Source organism: Lycium barbarum, chromosome 11 (assembly GCF_019175385.1).
Source record: "Lycium barbarum isolate Lr01 chromosome 11, ASM1917538v2, whole genome shotgun sequence".
Classification (NCBI taxonomy): Eukaryota; Viridiplantae; Streptophyta; class Magnoliopsida; order Solanales; family Solanaceae; genus Lycium; species Lycium barbarum.
The window spans coordinates 91,592,103-91,607,925 of NC_083347.1; the positions used below are offsets into that span (position 1 = coordinate 91,592,103).

The following is a 15,823-nucleotide window of genomic DNA, read 5'->3' on the forward strand; positions in this document are numbered from 1 at the left end:
GAAACTATTCCTTTTCCTTCCACAGACCAAGTTCCTCCTCTCTTGACTTCTGTTTGGCTGTATCTTCACTTTAAAGAAAGTCGAAGATGCATGTCTTTTGTGATCCACACTCTTATCTGCCCTCATATTCATTCTGAGATTTGTTTGTCATGTCCAACATGTGTGCCTTTGAGAGCGTCCCAGATCTCCTTTGTTGTTTCACAAGAGAAAGCTAGATTGCACTCCCCTGATTCACGTCTTTGAAGAAGAATCTTTTTAGCTTCTTGATCTTTTTGCAGAGTAAAGCCATTCAGCTCGGGAAGATGAGGACCATAACAGATTATGTTGCTAAAAGATCTTGTGTCAATTTTTGTCTTCCAGTTGAAATTTATATTGTGTCATAACATACTATGTTGCTTTGATGATATTGTGTCAATTTTTGTCTTCCAGTTAAAATTGGTACTATGTTGCTAACATATTGCAGGTGCCTTGACAATAGTGGTCAGCTTCACAGGAGGAACATTGGGAAGCTGATTCTCAGAGGGAACACCGTCTATAAGTTTGTCATCATCAAAAAGGGGGAAATTGATAAGCTCAAGTGCATTCGTGTTTTGATGATTGTCAAATTGATTCAGAACCAGATAGGGACCTGGTCTGTGATCTGCTCTCTATGCACCTTGCACGGTAAGTAGAGACAGCTGTAAAGCCGAGCTACTCACTGCACAAGTACAGCAGTTGAGTTGGCCCATGCTTTAGGTCAAATATTGAATGAGTGGTCTCTGCCCATCCCACATGCTTCCTACTATATATACAACATGTTGCAACATATTGTGCATCACTTGGAAAACCTAAAAATCACTAAAAAGTTGCAGCCGTCATAAGACACTCCAAGTGTTCAACAAAGCTAATCACAAGCTGAAGGATCTGCTCCAACACTGAAGATGCTTTATTCTCTTAGTTTGCATTAAGCTTTGTTTATGTACTTTAACTTGTAAACCTACTCTTCTCTTATAAGAAGCTGTTGTAGGTATTTCAAATTCTTAGTTGTTGTTAGGTAGTTTACCTTTCAATCTATTAAGTGGTACCCTTGGCTAGTGTGTAGTCTAAGGTGTATTAGTTGGGTTGGCTAGAGGTAGTTAACCTTAGGTTCCTTAGCTAAAGTTAGTCAAGTGGAGGTGCTTAAAATCGGAGTATTGCAAGGGTGGAGGGACTACGGGGGTTAGTTCCTAGGTTGCTACTATTGTAAAGGTTGAGGGATTATGGGAGTTAGTTCTTAGCTTAAAATAGGTTGTAATCTGAAGTTGATCGTGTAGTGGAATTGAAATCCTACTGGGGTAGGTCGTAATTATTAATCCCTTGAGCAAGGAGTTTTCCGCGATGAAAACAGTGTCTTCTTTACTTACTGCATTGCATAAGGGAACTGGTACACAACCAAATCCCTCATATATTGTTTGGTGAGCGCACAGCCTACAACACGAAATATAGCTAAATTATGACCTTCTAGCCGCCGATCAACTAAATACACTATGATGTAAACTGTAAATGATAACATAGTGCATCCATTATCCAAAAATCTTTCATTGTTTCTGTAGTAGTAAATTTGATCATCTTCGGCTGTGCCAATTGCTAACATCATTCTTTGCCATGTGTCGGAATTAACACAGGAGTAGACTTTTTGGAGCTAACTAATATGCTAATACTCTAGCACTAATAATCAGATGTCACATTCAACAAAAAATTGAATCAGGGTGTATTGTGACAGGTTCTTCAATTCGAATAATCAGCTAGCAGAAATTCTTTCAAACTAATTTTTGAGTCCGAAATTGACAATATTTTGGGCAAGTTAGGAGCATATGTATGCTCCTCAATTAAAAATTAGGATATTGTTAATATGACAAGAGTCAATTCCTTGTAAATATAGGAAATGGTTGAAGTCCCTATAACTGTGTAAATTGGAATAAGAAATCACTTTCCTTCCTTTAAGGATCACTTAAAAGCATTAATATGAACCTCATCGTGACTGAGGAAAATAAGCAAACAATTCATTCTCAAACTTTTTTTTTTTTTTTGAGTTGATTACTCACAAGATCACTCAAATAATTGTGTAAGTCATTTTTCTTTGTTCTGTAATAAAAAGTCACTTTATTTTTCCCATTTTACACGCAAAGTCACTCACCACAGTCAAGTGATATTTCCGACTACAATTACGTGGCAATCTTTTACCGTTGCCAAATCACAAAATATTAGAAAATACCCATTATAGTCAGGGTATAAGTAAAGAAAATAGAAGAGATGAAGTCCGTCCTTTCGCCTAGTCTATATCCACAGCTGATGCAACTCCATCTTGACGCCTCACTACGACATTCATTTTTCTACCTTCTTATGGGAGGATCGACAGTTTCATATAATTCTGAAGAAAGACTGTTGGCCATGACAAATTCTTCTCTGTTTTTGTCAATTTTCATGAATACATACTTGGACATGAAAGAGACGTTATCTTTTGGTTCCATAATATATTCATGTGGGTCATATTTGCAATGGAAGATCATTTTGTTCCAAGAGAAACATCAAAGTAGCCAATACCACTATAGAGGTCAAGCATTCATTGTCATTCCTTTGATTATGTGATGACAACATACAAATATACAGACCTACATAAATGTAAAGAAATAGACCAAAACTAGAGAGGGAGCTTGCTCCATTCTAACTATGAGACCCAAACTAACCCGTATACATTATTAATTTGAGTGCACCTATTTACAAAACAAGCTCGCAGATATCGCATTTTCTCAGGAAAAATAACGTGTAATGAGACGCTTACAGGTTCCCTGTAATTGTTACAAAAGGAACTAATCTTCTATAATCTCTCCTTCTCCCAAGTGGACAACTATCAAGCACCCTCCCTAGCATCAACCGTGTGTTTTGCAATGCTAATTCTCTTGCTGACAAACCTGATTCAGATGCATTAGATTGTGCCACTGATGTCGAACCTGCTCCAAATCCGAGGGCCATTGCAAACTGCAATGGTCCACTTCGTGCCTTAAATGAGGTTTGAGATGCAAGGATCTTCTCTTCGGTGCCAACGAGTCCATACTCAAATTGCCCCGCCTCATTAGGATGTGATCCAGGTAAAGAGCTACAGCTGTGTAAGAGGGCTTCCAAGACACTAAGTGCCTCCCAACACATAGGGCTTTCCACCAACTGAGATACAATTGCATACAATTGTGGACTCTGAGCAGCATCCATAGGAGTATGCTGAAGCAATGCCTTCAGCATAAGAAGGATAACACGCTGATATTCCACTGGCCCTTTTTCAAGAAGCCGTAGGAGATGCCCAAATGCCAGAGTTGAGTGCTTGGGGAACCATTCATTGCATAGTAATGGTGAAACACAAGCTAGAAGGTTTTCTATTCTTTTGATCTCACCACGGGAGTAAGCCACAAAAACAGTAGCCAGTTCATCCACTGATTTTGATTGACACCAGACGGCTATATTGGCGGCAACAGAGCAAGCCTTTTGATGTTGTTGCTGTAGTGGTGACATAAACCCCATAACTGCATCCTGGCTGAGTTGTAAGCAGAGCCAGGGAAGCAAGGCTGTGATGTGCATCAATAGCCGTGTTTCTGCGTCACCGAAGATGGAATCGCATGAAGGCACTGTAATCCTTGATAGAAGCTCAACAGAAGCACTATGACTAACACCGGACATAAGTCCTTTAAGAACCAGTGGCTGCACTCCCTCAAAGATTGGGAACTTTGCATTTGACGCTGATGGCTCACAAGCATTCCGTGATTCCAGACGTTGGAAGTCAGAACTGTCAGAAACACTTGAATCAAGCTCATCTCGAGGCATACTTGAAAGAAGCACGTTCTCTGTTGTTCGATCTCGGAACGATAAACGGTCAATAACCCGGCGAAAGAGCTCCAGCACTTGACAGTACACATGAATAAAATCAGTATGCATCATGGCAACACAACCCCAGAAAAGCTGGGGATAGAGTATAACCTTTTCTGGTTCCATATTCTCCACCATCACCTGCAATGTTAACAAGATCTCCATAACAAAACCTAAAACAGCTGGTAAAGGATTTCCCAAGCACCTGTGAAGACAGCGTAGCAGGGATACACATGCATCATTTGTTACACGAGGCCTTAGTGAACGGTAAATCTGGTGCGAGCGGCAGGCCAAGTGTCTAGATGTGCACTCCATAGCCCATTTAAGCGCCTCTGCTCCCCAAGTTTCTCGCAGATCTCCTTGAAAGAAGATAGCGTCCACCATACTCTGCACCAGAGCAGACAAGAGTGCTGCACTTGGTAGCTCTGTTCTCACTACCGTGGGGTCCTCATTCTCCCACATCATACTGCCTCGCTTAGATTGAACATACTTTATGAGGCTAACTACTTGCTGTTTGTTCTCTCCATCACTATTTTCAACATCATATAACTCCAAATGACGCCCTGCAAGTGAATACAATAGATTAACAAGCAGATGCTGGCAATGCTCCAAGACAATATCCTCTGAACTATCCATAGATACAAAAGTGACATGAAAGAGCAAAGGCAAATGCTCCCGGAAGTCCTCATCATTCTCATAAGCAATTTCAGCAAGTAGAATCAATGCTATGTCCGCGTGAGAGAGCGAGTGCTGCTGATGTCCTTGCAATGCTGATTGAAGTTCTTTTGCATTAATCCCGTGCGTTACAGACCCAGAATGCAACCCATCTTCCCCGGAATTCGGAGTGTCAATGAAGTAGTCTCCGCTGTCTCGAGAGCGATGACGACTTCGCATACTTCCAGTTGAACTCCGTACCCCCATTAATGGCCCTGACATGTTCACCAGGGATGGAAGAAGTTGGCCAGACCGACCAGTAGTTACGGGGACAATATTCAACTCAGGAGGCATAGGAGCCAATGGACCTGAGGCACTTCTCCCTCCAACAGCGGCTGTTCTCCAGCTCAAGCTCCCACTTGTGTTCCTCAGTGGACCATCGAGAGACCCACGAACTAATAAAGGTGACATGTGAGGTTGACTATCTACCACTGATGCGACTTGAGCCACAGAAGGCCCCTGAGAAAATTCTAACACGATGTTTCCATTTCCCTCACCTTGGTTTGCACTAGGTTCTATGCTGTCAAGCATCCGCTGAGCAAGTTGGTAAACCAAGTGATCAATAGTACGTTGGGGGCATATACGAGCTAAGTATAAACTAACCCTTTTGGCAACTGAGAAGTAAGTAGCAAATGCACCACTTATTTCTGCTGATGCATTTGAATCACAATCTTCAATACCTTTCGCAATTAAAAAATCTAAAACTGGACTTATGTTCCTAGGTTTGCTGGCAATTGTACTCCAAAGCTTCTCAATTTCATCAGGAAATTGATCACCATGCCGCCATGTCACGTAATAAAGGCTTTTCAATAGTCTGTCACTCCAACCAGAGTCCTTGAGTTTCCAGAAATTGAGATTCTCAATCCATGGAGCCATGCACGTCAAGACTTGATGTTGTGCAATTATATCGACTGCATCAAGCTGCCTCTGCATGATTTCTTCACAAAGCCATTGACTCAGTTCTGGGTGATCTTTAGCAAGTTTGCACGAGAGTTTGTACTGGAACTGCTGATATGAGTCGGGAAGATTCCCTACGACAGCAGCTCTGTAGCCACCTGAACCCTCTATGCCATCCTCAGCCCATTCACGGACAGAAAGCGTCTCAAGCATCTGAAGGGCATCATCACGAATTTGTCTAGAAGGATCCACCACCTTGTAGAGGATCAGGCTTAAGAGTCTCTGAATTTCACATTTTGGTATCTCTTGACGCATGTAGACTTCTGCTAGCACGCTGAAATAGCCATCTGCAATTGCAGCATCTGAGTAGTAGCACTGTACCAAATCCAAATTTAAGTGCTTCAGAGGAATAACAACATGAACACAAAATATCTACCACGGGGAGAAAAGGTTAAATATAATTTGCTGCATGCAACAACAACAAATAAGTTGATGAATCTTCAACCTTATTTGTATAATCAAACACTAAATGCAACATTGAAAATGTTAAAAGATTGCGACTGAGACACCTACCATGGAAACAGATGCATTTCGACTACCCAAATATAAAACCTTAAAGAAATAAAGATTAATCAAAAGGTCAAGTCTGTGTGCCCGTGTATTTTGGGTAAGTCACACATTAACAATCACATTCAATTTGAACATAAATCATATTATTAGCTTAAGCAAACAAGTGTAGTAGATGAAAAATAAATGAATTACATGCACAGGGAAGCCCTACAAGTAAAAGGATTAAAAAAAAAAAAAGGAGAAGTGCACCTGATCAATGCAAGCAGGAAATAGGTCCAAATTTGTTATAAGAAGATTTCTTAAAGCTAATTTTGCAAGTGAAACTCGGAGATGACTTCCTCTGTGTCTATCACGACCAGTTGCTCCTCTGCCACTTTCACCAGTGAATCTTGAATAAGATGGAGTTCTTGGATCAGCAGGTGAATAACCAAACGGAGCCCTTGGTGCAGGCTCAATGAATAGGCTATTAATCCAAGATATTACACGCCCGCTCATCTTTCTAGCATTGTCATCAAAGCAGGGGCCATACAATAGTGAAGCCATTGCATTTGAGGAAGCCCACTGGATTGCCTCTACCTGTTCACTCAGTTCTTTATCAAACGATAATTTGTCCATGGAGTCTTTTGATCGAGAGTGCTGAGAAGACTTGTATCGCTCTACTTCACGTCGATATTCATTAACACCATCCTGATTCCAAGTATTGCTAGCATCATCACTCCAGGTGAGCAGAAGATCAAACAGTCGCCTCCTAGTTCTAATATCAAATTTCTCAGATCTGGAATCAACAAATTCGGGGGCCAGGGATCTCAATACAGAAGCAAGTGCATAACGGAGAGGTTGCATATCTTGAAAACTCTCAGCAGATGCTGTTAATATCTGTCTGGTTGTATCTTCAATGAACTTTAAATAATGTAGGCGGAAAACTGGTTTCCTACTAAGCATTCCAGGCCAGATATTCTCAGCAACTGCGCGGTATATATTCGCAATGTGGATACGAAGTTCTTCTCGACGGGACCTTTGGCTCTGCAACAAAAACATGGAATATCTGCTCAAAAATCTGACAGGACATCTATGCATACCCACTAAGTAAAGTGCATATGAATACCTATAAATACATGCCCAATCAGGCACATAAAAAGTTCAGCCCAGAATATTGAAAGACTACATTATTGTAATTAGAGAGTTCCATGCCAGAGAATCTGTTCAGCAAAAATTTGGAAATTCTTTTGTGAATATAATAGATGCATCAATTTACAGAACATCATTATCTAGTATCAGATTGCATCAATTTATAAGGACATTATCGAGATTAATGAACGCATCGAGATTTTTGGATACAACAGAATTGGTTAGAGAATATCATCAGTAATATCATCTTCTGCCATTAGCATGCCCAAACCTGGGCATTTGTTATAAGGGCGATGTTAAGCACATGCCTGTCAGTCGATATAAATAGATTAGTACGGAAAACTCTTGATGTTATCTCTTCAGTAACAAGATTCTTTACTACAACTTTGCATCAACTTGGAGGCTGCATCCTCTGGTTTTATCCTCCAAGGGTTCACCTTTAAATGGTACTTAGGGAAGTAAGAAAAAGGCTTCAAATCCAAGCCTTCAGTTTTCCAACTGGACTAAGAAGTTCCACGTTCATACTGTTTGCAGAACTCTATGCCATGAAGTAGATGGAAGCTCATAACGCTCCCGTGAATCCAAAGAAGGAGAAAAAGGAAAGGAAGAATCAAGCACTCAATTATAGACATCAAATAATTGGGAAGATAACACAAAAGGTGAACATTGATGGGTATTGGAAGAAGTACCTTCCATTTTGGTTTCCCTTCTGTCTCCAGAGAGACTTCGTCGACGAAAGATGCAAGCTCATTAAACATGACTTCACATATTTCAAGATGGGCGTGTCCAAGAGCCATCGTAGCTGCATGCTAAAACAAGCAAAAAGAACAAATTACTTGACATGTCGGTATCAGCTGCATGAAATACTAGCACACACATGACACACCATAACCCAAATTCCTGGGCTCTTATTCTCACAAAAATATTTCAAAGAGTAACAGAACCTTGAACAATTTTTCAATCCCTACAAATATGACATTATCTAGAGTTCTCCTGATAATAACCCGTGTCATTTCAGGGAACAGCTCAAGGATTATTTATGAAACAGCAAAACTTAAATTGTAACTTGATATCAGCCCAGTGTTTATTGGTGTATTTTCCAATTCTTACAAATAAATTCTGGTGCTTTAACAATCTTTCAAGTTCCAAAGGCATAATATGTTTGTGCCAGATAGTGGCTGCAGGAAGTTTGAAGACCAAAATTCAGTCAAAGGATTCTTAAATACTCATGAAAAACAAGGATAAAGAGAAATTACACCAATTTCATAACACCGATCTCAATCACAAGTCTTCAACAATCAAAAGATTTCATACCATCATCAATTTATCATTGGATTGTTAATATATTATTCTATGCTCCAACACTTACATCAAGAAATAAACACATACAGAGCCTAACAACCTTATTACCACCTGAAAGGTTTTCTGTAGCCATTACTTACTATATTTGGTTCGGAACCAGACTTTAAGGATGGGAAGATTAGGTGAAAAAGTTCTTTTGTAGCTGCTGAACCACCACCTTCTTTACTATCAAGTGGACATGAGCATGCAAACATTCCATACATCAGCCACTGATCTAGCTTGTTATCTGTGTCCTGTGATTGATGAGCCTTTCCGCCCAAATCAGAAGGAGTGATATGAGCAAGCCGCTGAATAACTTCCAGTCTGCAAGTAGCATCAAACAAAGATGGAACACTTAGCCATCTGCATAAATTATTTGAATTTGAAATTTTGAAGAACAGGAGCTGCATCAATGAACAAGAAATTGAACTTGAAATATTCGTTCTCTGTGATAATGACCAAAATGGCCCAGTCGAAGGAATGTATCAACGTAGAACTCAAAATAAACATACTGTTCATCTCATCCCAAAAATTAGTGGACGTGTATTCTAAGTCAAATTGCATACATAGATTTTTCTTATAGAGAAGAGAAACTAATTCATGATTCTAAGGACAATTAAAGAGATTTTGGAGAAGTTTTGTTTTTTCTATTTGCAGTATTATAGCTGGACTAAACCATTATACACAAATCATTCTACAATAAAATTGTTTTGACCTTCCCAAGCATGCACAAAAATCGCTTATAAAAGCTAGATGACGCTATAAAGCAAAAGCATGGCAAAACTTCTATGCCTTAGATGTTTATATTTCCACAACTGGCTTACTTTGCATCCTGAACAGAACTTGGACACAGCTCAGCTGCATACTTGACAAGCTCGCTAAGACATCGAGCCCATCTGTGCTTATCGGGGCTATCAAATAGTATAGATTGGAGAGTAACATCAGGGGGTACAGGTTCAGACTCTCGTCTCAGATCAAATGGACGCCCTGAATCCCAGTAACAGCTCTGAACTATATCATCCTGCAAAAATGCATCGCTCCTTTGAAATAACAGAAGTACCTGAATGTTCAGAATGCATTACATAGAGGAAAGAGCTGTTACTTACCGCATTCTCTTCTAAAACATCAATTATAATTATGGGTTCAGCTTCATTTTTCAAGATATGATCTGATCGCTCGTGCAATGAAAGTTCCCTAATATCATTTCGCAAGGCACGAACACATCGCAGTAACTCCAGTGCTGTGTGCCGAATCTGACTATCCACAGAACTAAGGAATATAAGACCAACTGCATCTATCTCTGAAGCATGGAATTCAATTATTTGGGAGTGATGGAAAGAAGACTTCTTGAATCCCTCAGTTCTCAGAACACGCTTTGCATCTGAAACATCATATTCCACCTTATCTTCAGTTAGGCAAGCTTTCCAAAAACACATGAGTTCCAAAAGGCGCTTCAGAGACGTTTGAATGAGAAGAGGGAACTCATCTGGAAGACGCAAAATGAAGTTTGCCATTCCTCTCATAACTGCAAATCGACGGTGTGGAAGGTATCTTACAATGCGATTGAGTACCTGTACAGCTTCCTCACGCACACCTGGATCAATACTGATACCATGTTGAGGTATTATCCCGGTTATTTTATCACTTCGGCCAACTTCTTCAATCAGATATGGTATACACTTCAGAACTGAGCGGAATAGGTAACCCTGAGACTTCTCCTTTGTTACGGCATCTGTGGCACAACCGCACAAAAGCATTTATATTACACCAATTTGGCACAAAATTCACTTCAGACAATCTGGAGAGACAATTTGAAAGAAGAGGTCCAAAGATAAGATAAGAAGAATATTCTCTAGGGAATTAACGGAATGTGAAAAGGCAAGTTTACTAAGAGGTATGGCAAAAAGGTATTGGAAGGTGAATAAACATTTGAAGGTTTGATCTTAAAATCAAAACCATAAACATTGATTTGGTTTGTGCAATGTCTATAGTTTAGGTGCTAAAATCCCTCTATCAAATACTCCCTTTGTCCTAATTTATGTGGCATACCTTCCTTTTTAGTCTGTCATAAAAAGAATGTCATACTTCCTTAATTAGAAACAATTTAATTTTAAGCTTCTCATTTAAGTTAGATGATTTATTGTCACACAACTATCCATGGCGTGCTTTAGACCGTTTCTAAGGTTTTTCTTCCTTTTCTAAACTTTGTTTCCAGTCAAACACCGCCACATAAATTGGGACAGAGTGAGAAGATTTCAAAACCCAAACCATAAAAGTTTGCAAAAAAACAAATTGCAAGTTAACTAAGAGAATGGGCAAAAGAATGTTTGTCGCCCCTGAAAGTCTATAACACTGTGAATTGAGAATCTGAAATATAGATAACCAAAGCATATATTTTCACAAATAACTGAAGAATAAGATTGAGCAAGTACTACTTACTTTCTAATAAAGTAATGCAGACATACAACAAATATCGGAAATAGCCTCTCTACCTCTAAAGGTAGGGGTTAGGTCTGCGTATAGACTACCCTCCCCAAATCCCTTGTGGGATTACATCGAGTACGTTGTTGTTGTTGTTGTTGTTGTTGTTGTATAGAACAAATATATCTCCTCTCCTCTCATCTCCCTAAGAAGTCCTGAGGCAAAAAAGCTCCCAGACACTTTTCCCAAGGCAATGACCTAGAAGGTCTCTTTGGTCGGTGCTTTCCACTCCGGTGATCCTTCTGATCACCGGAAAACATCCCTTCTCTCTCCTCCTCTCTCTATCTCTATCAAAACCTCCCTTTCTTCTCTCTCTCCTCTTTTTCTTTCTTCCTCACCTGTTCGAATTACTGTTTTTTTTCAATCTATGGGGAAACAGACTTTTTTTATCTCAGGGGATAAATCTTTTGAATTAATTAGCACAGGGGACTCTCAGATCAGTTGGTATTCTCTCATCGAAAGGAGCAATCGCTTCACTAGCAGAATTAATGTCGATGAAAAGAACTTAAGATGGATTTGCAATGCTATGAAGCAAGCATCAAAGGGAACAGGGGATCTCTACAGAAGGTGGGGAAGAACTGAGCAACAATTTCTTTACAGGGTTTATCAAAATTACAACATCTATGGTAGATTTGTAAGACTGGAAGTGTGGCAAGGCGAAAGGAAATCAGCGGTGATTATTCCGGAGGTGAAGTACAACATCGGCTGGGTAGATATTGCAGACAAAATCCTTCGATTCTTGGGAAGCCCCAGCATTAATGGACCATTCCGCCCACCTTCTCCTTTGAAGAAAACCTTTTACGATGCTGCAAAAATTGGAAAATGGCCGGAAAAGTCGACATTCACATCTCCAAAGGTGGGTGAAGCAAAGCACCCCTCTCCAGGTGCCTGATTGGCGTCTTCAACGATCCTTTCAACATCAGCCCCAACTCTGAAATCATTCAGAAATGGTTTTTGAGTAGGTGGAAGATCAGCGCTGGACTCAGAGTAACCCCCGTGGATCATAATTGTTTTCTCTTTGATTTTGTTTGCCTACAGGAGACCAAAATTGGGGGTTGGAATAATTATTTGTCTAGTCAAATTTGGGGAAGCAGATGGGCTTCATGGGCTGAACTCAAGGCTAACGGGAGCAAAGGGGGAATTATTGTACTGTGGGATAGGAGGTTGTGGAATTGTGTAGATACTCATCAAGGGATTTTTTCAATCACTTGCAGATTCGAAAGCTTAACTGAAGACTTCAAATGGGCACTTACAGGGGTGTATGGACCACATGCAAACCCTGAAAGACTTGAATTTTGGCATGAACTTGCAGCTGTCAGAGGTTTATGGTCAGATCAATGGGTAATTACTGGAGATTACAACGTTTGCAGATATGAAAGTGAAAGACTTAACTGCTCTGGGAGGTCCAAGGCAATGCGTGATTTCTCTAACATCATTCAGGAGCTGGAACTAATTGATCCTCCCTTAAATGGAGCTCAATTTACTTGGTCCAGGGGCGAGAACCACAATCAAGCCTCAAGAATTGATAGATTCTTATACTCAAATGAATGGAGTGATGCATTCAAAGATGTGAAGCAGGTAGCAATGCCTAGGGCAGTCTCAGACCACAAACCAATTGTCCTGGAAAGTGGTGATTGGGTACCAAATCCCTCTTATTTTAAATTTGAAAACATGTGGCTCAAGTATGAAGGGTTTATGGAAATGGTAAAGGAATGGTGGCAATCCTATTCTATTTCTGGTTCTCCGGACTTCATTTTTATTCAGAAGCTTAGGTCCCTGAAGAAGGACATCTCAACATGGAATAGGGATGTGTATGGCGTGCTGGCTAATAGAAGACTCAAGGCTCTGGATGATCTCAAGATATTGGATCAGATAGCTGACCAGAGAGTACAAACAGCTGATGAGAAGTTCAAAGCTTTTAATCTGAAACTAGAGCTCCAGCAGATTGCTCTAGCAGAAGAGATATCTTGGAGGCAAAAATCCAGGTGTTCTTGGCTTAAAGAAGGGGATAGGAACACTAAGTACTTTCAGAGAATTGCAAACTCTCAAAGAAGGTACAACTGCATTGACAGACTCTTGGTGGAGCAAGAACTCATAGAGGACAAGGATCAAATAAAGGAGGAAATCTTGAATTATTATCAGTCTCTATATACAGAAAAGGAGCCATGGAGACCAACAGAAACTTTTGAGAATCTGACCTCACTAACAGCAGAGGAGAGCGAGGGTCTGGAGTTACCTTTTGAAGAGGCAGAAATTTTGGCAACACTAAATTTTTGTGCTCCTGATAAGGCGCCGGGGCCTGATGGGTTTACCATTGCTTTTTTCCAGAAAGCGTGGAACTTTATCAAATCAGATTTAATGGGGGCTATCAACCACTTCCACCTCAATTGCCACATGGAGAAGTCCTGTAATGCTCCTTTCATAGCCCTCATCCCCAAAAAGAAAGGGGCAATAGAGCTCAGGGACTATAGACCTATTAGCCTAATAGGAAGTGTGTACAAGATTGTGGCCAAAGCACTAGCAGAGAGACTGAAGGGGGTCATTAGCAAGCTGATTTCAGAACAACAAAGTACTTTCCTCAAGAATAGGCAAATTACAGATGCTTCCTTGATTGCTAATGAGGTTCTTGACTGGAGAATCAATAGTGGTGAATTGGGTCTTTTATGCAAATTAGACATTGAAAAAGCTTTTGACCAATTGAGTTGGTCCTTCCTCATTGATATCCTAAAACAGATGGGATTTGGAGAAAGGTGGATAAGGTGGATAAAATTCTGTATTTCAACCGTAAAATACTCTGTGCTGGTTAATAGAAGTCCGGTTGGTTTCTTTTCCCCCGGAAAGGGCTTAAGACAAGGGGATCCTCTTTCCCCTTTTCTTTTCATTCTGGCAATGGAAGGTCTCACTCAGATGCTTGGAAAAGCCAAGGAACTTCAGTGGATAAAAGGTTTTCAGGTGGGATGTAATCCAAATGACTCAATCAATATCTCACATCTGCTATATGCAGATGACACATTGATATTCTGTGGTGCTGAAAGATCCCAAGTTGTCAATCTCAACCTCATTTTGCTCCTTTATGAAGCTTTAACAGGCTTGCACATAAACATGCTCAAGAGTACTATATTTCCAGTCAACGAGGTTCATAACTTGGATGAATTAGCAGAAATTCTTTGTTGCAGAACTGGTTCCTTCCCCACCACCTACCTCGGACTGCCTCTGGGTGCCAAATTCAAATCTAGTGGAATATGGAATGGTGTGATAGAAAGAGTGGAGAAAAGGCTTGCAACATGGCAAATGCAGTACCTCTCTATGGGAGGTAGGCTGACTTTGATTAGTAGTGTGCTTGACAGCATCCCAACCTACATCATGTCATTATTTCCTATGCCAGTCTCTGTCCTAAAACAATTAAACAGATTAAGGAGGAGATTCTTATGGGAAGGAAGCAGTGAGACTCACAAATTCTCTCTGGTGAAATGGCCTATAGTCACTCAGCCAAAAGCTAATGGTGGACTAGGCATCAGGAATCTAAAACTACATAATCAGAGTTTATTAATGAAATGGTTGTGGAGGTATGGTCAACCGGAAGCAGGTTACTGGAAAAAGATAATTATTGCCAAATATGGAGCTCAGAATCATTGGAGTCTGAAGGATAGCACATTTCCACATGGGGTTGGCCCCTGGAAACATATCAGCAGCTTCCATCAAGCCCTCTTTCAGAACATGTCTTATATAAGGAAGTAAATGTGCCACTAATAACTTGAACTTTTTAGATGAGGTAGTCATAAAGTTCAACAGAACCTATAGATTAAGGGGTTGTTTCGTTTGTGTAGTAACGAGATTTAACCTCCACAAAAAATTCAGCATTATAAATGCAATCTCTGGTTGCTACTTTTCTTTTGCTCATAAATAATACCTGCATAAGTCATGCATGAAATATGTATTATTTTATGTGAGACAAAATTTGAAATAAGAGCTATGAGTACTACAAGGACTAAACAAACACCAAGGGCTCGTTTGGTACAAGAGATAAGGATAAATAATCCCGGAATTATATTTGAGATGAATTTATCCCACGTTTGGTTGGGATAAAATGGTGGTATAACTAATCCCGGGATTAGTTATCCCGGGATTGTAGTGTTATTTTATCCCTGTGGGAGGGTGGAATAACTAATCCCGGGATAAGTTATCCTGGGATAACTTATTTCCAACCAAACGACCCCTAAGAGATTAAAACTAACCTAATAAGAGTAAAAATACTTTTAATTTTGTTTAGAAGGTATACTCAATTTCTAAATTATACCTTGTGTACTAACTTGTAATATAACAAAAACAAAAGTGCCAAAAATACCCTTGAACTATTAGAAATATGGCAATTTTACCCTCTGTTCAAATTTGGTCTACGAAATGTCCTTGCCTTAGCAAAGTGGAGCACATATGCCCCTCAAAACTGACAGACTCCAGTCAAATTTTTTCCAGAATTCTCACCTCTCCTAAAATCTCACCTCTCTTAAAACCTATCAAAAGATCCACCCTATTTTCTCAGCCGGCTCGAATGACTCTGCTGCCGTTGGAGCTGGTGGCAGTAGAGTTGCTTCTCCTCTTCGTTCTTCTCTTCCACCACTGGTGGAGCTTCTTTCTTCTCTTTCATCAATGACCACCAACCATTCGAGGCCGTTTTCTTTGACAAAATCTATAATTGAAAAACAATAATCCCATCAACCCCCAATTATCACCGCCATCATCGTTAAGTGGAAGTTCGTTTTTTGGGCTTGCTCAGGAATCAGCCGGTGCAACAGCTGCTGTGGTTTCAGCAGCAGCAGTT

General features: G+C 40.1%; 1 protein-coding gene across 14 annotated transcripts in view; it reads right to left on the bottom strand.

The window, feature by feature from the left end:
- Positions 1-2,567: 2,567 nt before the first annotated feature.
- Positions 2,568-15,823, bottom strand: part of LOC132616854 (uncharacterized) — a 31,468-nt gene continuing 18,212 nt past the window's right edge. For all 14 annotated transcript variants that reach the window (XM_060331591.1, XM_060331587.1, XM_060331593.1 and 11 more), the window contains 6 exons: positions 9,630-10,255; positions 9,348-9,544; positions 8,625-8,847; positions 7,872-7,991; positions 6,304-7,077; positions 2,568-5,859 (listed from right to left, as the gene is read on the bottom strand). In XM_060331591.1, coding sequence (XP_060187574.1) covers positions 2,797-5,859; positions 6,304-7,077; positions 7,872-7,991; positions 8,625-8,847; positions 9,348-9,544; positions 9,630-10,255 — 5,003 coding nt within the window. In that variant the 3' untranslated portion in view covers positions 2,568-2,796. The remainder of the gene's footprint in view (positions 5,860-6,303; positions 7,078-7,871; positions 7,992-8,624; positions 8,848-9,347; positions 9,545-9,629; positions 10,256-15,823) is intronic.